We start from the raw sequence: 3052 nt of genomic DNA on the forward strand, positions 1-3052 counted from the left end.
TTTTTTCAAACCAGGCTGAAAAGGTTTTCTTTTTATTGACTTTAAAATAAGAATTTTTAATTTACATGGTTAGAATTTCCCAAACATGTGTGTCTTAGATTTTCTGTATGAGAAGTGGAAAAAGGAAATGAAGTGAAAAACAAAGACACAGAAAACAGTTCTCTTGATTGCTTTCCTATAGTACTCATGATTTGGATGATTCCAAAGAAGGAAAATAATATAGGAATGAATGGGGTATGGTAAATCTTTCTTATTATTTTAAGAAACATAAGAAGCATATGTAGAGTAGACTGATGAATTTTTGCACTTGACAAATTCAAGATATGAATAAAAGGCTTAAATATAATCAAAACTAAAAGAACCAAATCTTCAATTTATATAAAAGTCCTGTACACATGAACAAAAAGATGAGAAGAGAGAGATGAAGGGAAAGAGAGGGAGAGAGAAAGAGACTTATTAAACCATGATAGGCCAACAAGCAGTTAAACTATGATGATAAATATTATTTGTAACCTGAAATTAATTAGAGGGTACTTATGTATATATGAGAACCCCCCAATTAGCTGCTAATTAATACAATGATGTGGTTGTTGATCTTGAGTATTTCTTGGAAGAAGATGAATTAGAAGATGAGGATGATGATGATGATGACAAATCACCTGATCTTCTCCTAAGCATCTGTCTCATCCCATCGGCCACTCGAACGGCGGGGTTTGATTTGAACTTACGACAAAAAGACATGTGAGCTTTCACAGCTTCTTCCATACCAAAAGAAAGACTACTTTTTCCTCTGCTAACCTCATCTCGAACAGCTTCTGAGCATAACCCACATAGCCATTTTCCATCGAATTTAGACTTCACATCTGTAATATAGTCTTGGGTACAATCTTCTTTCAATCCACAGCACTCACACTTAGCCAACTCAATATCCATTTTTCTCTTCTCTTTCTAATTTGATCTCTACTAGTCTCTGTTTTTTTTTTATTCTGATATAACAAAAGATTCGATGATGTGAAAGAAACAAACACTGCTCAACTTAATAAGTAGTAGTATAAGTAGTACTAATATATTGGATATATTATATGGCTACTTTTTTCCTAGTTGAATTTGATTGCAATGATGGTTATGCAAAGTGGGTTTTCTTTTGTACTACTATACTACTACTACTCATCTCATCTCTTCCTTTCTTTTTTTTTTTTCTTTCTTTTGTTCAACTTCTTGTTATGGTTTTTCTCACTTGGTGTGTGGTTTTGATGGCTAATTTCTGTTGCTTCAAGAACTAGGAATTGCTTAGTGTTGTCATGAAAGAGAAAGAGAGAGAGAGAGAGGGAGATTAGAAGAGAGAAAGAAAGATCTTTTATAAGGTTATGAGAACAGGGAAAACTGCCATAATTTCCTCCATGTTCTAAGGGACATGGGGCAGTGGGAAATGAGACAAGGGTGGTCAGGTTGAGGGGTCCACAAAGCTGGCCCTTTAATGCACTTTGCAAAACCCAATTAACAACAAGTGATGCTTTAGAAGAGAACTTGTAAATTACTAATAATACTCTTTTATTTTACGGTGAGTTAGAGCAAACATATTGTTTTCTATTTTTTTTTTCAAAAAAGTGTTTTAATAAAAAATAGATTTTAAAGTTTTTAAAACACTTTCTAGACCCAGACTGAGACACAGACCTCAGCCCTAGACTTAGACCCGCCCCAAATGACGGATCTAGACTCGAACCCAGACTCAAACCAAAACCTATCCAAAATTCGGACTCAGATCTAGACCTAAACCCCGGCGCCAGCCCATACCTCAAACCTTGTCCCCGACCCCAGACCCGAACCTGTCCCAAACCCAGACCCCGGACCCAAACCCGTTCCAGACCCAGAATTGGCCTCGACCCCTAGCCCTGGACTCACACCCCGGCCCCAGCCCCGACGCAGGCCCCGAATCCCGAACCCTATCCTTGGCCTAAGCCCCTAACCCGGACCCGTACCTGTCCCGAACCCCGAACCTTGTCCTTGGCTCCGGACCTGGCCTTGGCCCCAGACTCAGACCCGGTCCCGGCCCTAGATCAAGACCCGAATCTGGACCCTGACATTGGACTCGACCTCAGCCACGGTCCGAACCCAAATTGAAAAATGAGGAGAGCGAAGTGATGAGAGAAAAAATAATGAGAGAGAAAAATGATGAGAGAGAAAATAATGTGTAAAAATAATGTGAGAAAATGAAGAGAGAAAGCGAAGGAAGAGAATAACGTGAGAAAATAATAAGAGAGAAAATGATAAGAAAGAAGAAGGAGAAAAAAAAATGATATGAAAGAATATTGAGTATAATGATGTAAGATAAATTTGAGAAAAAATATTGACCAAAAAGGAAATTATTTTTTAAAAGAGAAAACAAATATTGTTCTCAAAATTTTTGAATTTTTTAATTTTAAACTTTAATAACTATTTTAAAAAATTAAAGCCAAACACATTTAATTATTTTCAAAAAAATAACTTTTAATTTTTTAAAATAAAAATTAATTTTTTAGTTATGACTGCAAGTATACACATAATTTTTTTTGTTACATCATAAGGTAGTTTTCTATAAAATATATTTTTCTTGAGTTTTTTGTAGAATTTTTTTTTCAATTATCGTTTCACTTGTATTTAACTTTTCAAGCTTAAATTTTGGCGGTTAAACCCTCTAAATTACTGAACTAATAGTAAATTTAAGGTATCATTCGATATTAATTGTCAATATGGGCTACTTTTGTGTTCATTCTTGTACACATGACACGCTTATATTGGCACACCTACTATTATTATTTAAAAATTATTTTTAAAATTCATTTTAAAATTAAATAAAATTATAAAAATAAAATATTTTAAAAAATAAAAAATATTATAAATTTTGAAATAATTTTTATATTTTTAAAATAATAATATTAGGTGCACTAATATAAATTTGATACATGTACAAAAAATATACACATAAGTTGTCTATTGGTAATTAATTATAAAAAATAAATAACACCTTAAATTTGTAAACAGTTTAGTAGTTTAAAAAATTTTACCTTTAAAA

The 3052-nt window shown here is 33.3% G+C and overlaps 1 protein-coding gene across 1 annotated transcript; it reads right to left on the reverse strand.

The window, feature by feature from the left end:
• Positions 1-343: 343 nt before the first annotated feature.
• LOC115724203 (uncharacterized) lies at positions 344-1400 on the reverse strand. The gene has a single exon (XM_030653687.2). The coding sequence runs from the start codon at positions 931-933 to the stop codon at positions 571-573; it is 363 nt and encodes a 120-aa protein (XP_030509547.2). The 5' UTR covers positions 934-1400; the 3' UTR covers positions 344-570.
• Positions 1401-3052: the final 1652 nt, after the last annotated feature.

Source organism: Cannabis sativa, chromosome 9 (assembly GCF_029168945.1).
Source record: "Cannabis sativa cultivar Pink pepper isolate KNU-18-1 chromosome 9, ASM2916894v1, whole genome shotgun sequence".
In the NCBI taxonomy this organism is placed as follows: Eukaryota; Viridiplantae; Streptophyta; class Magnoliopsida; order Rosales; family Cannabaceae; genus Cannabis; species Cannabis sativa.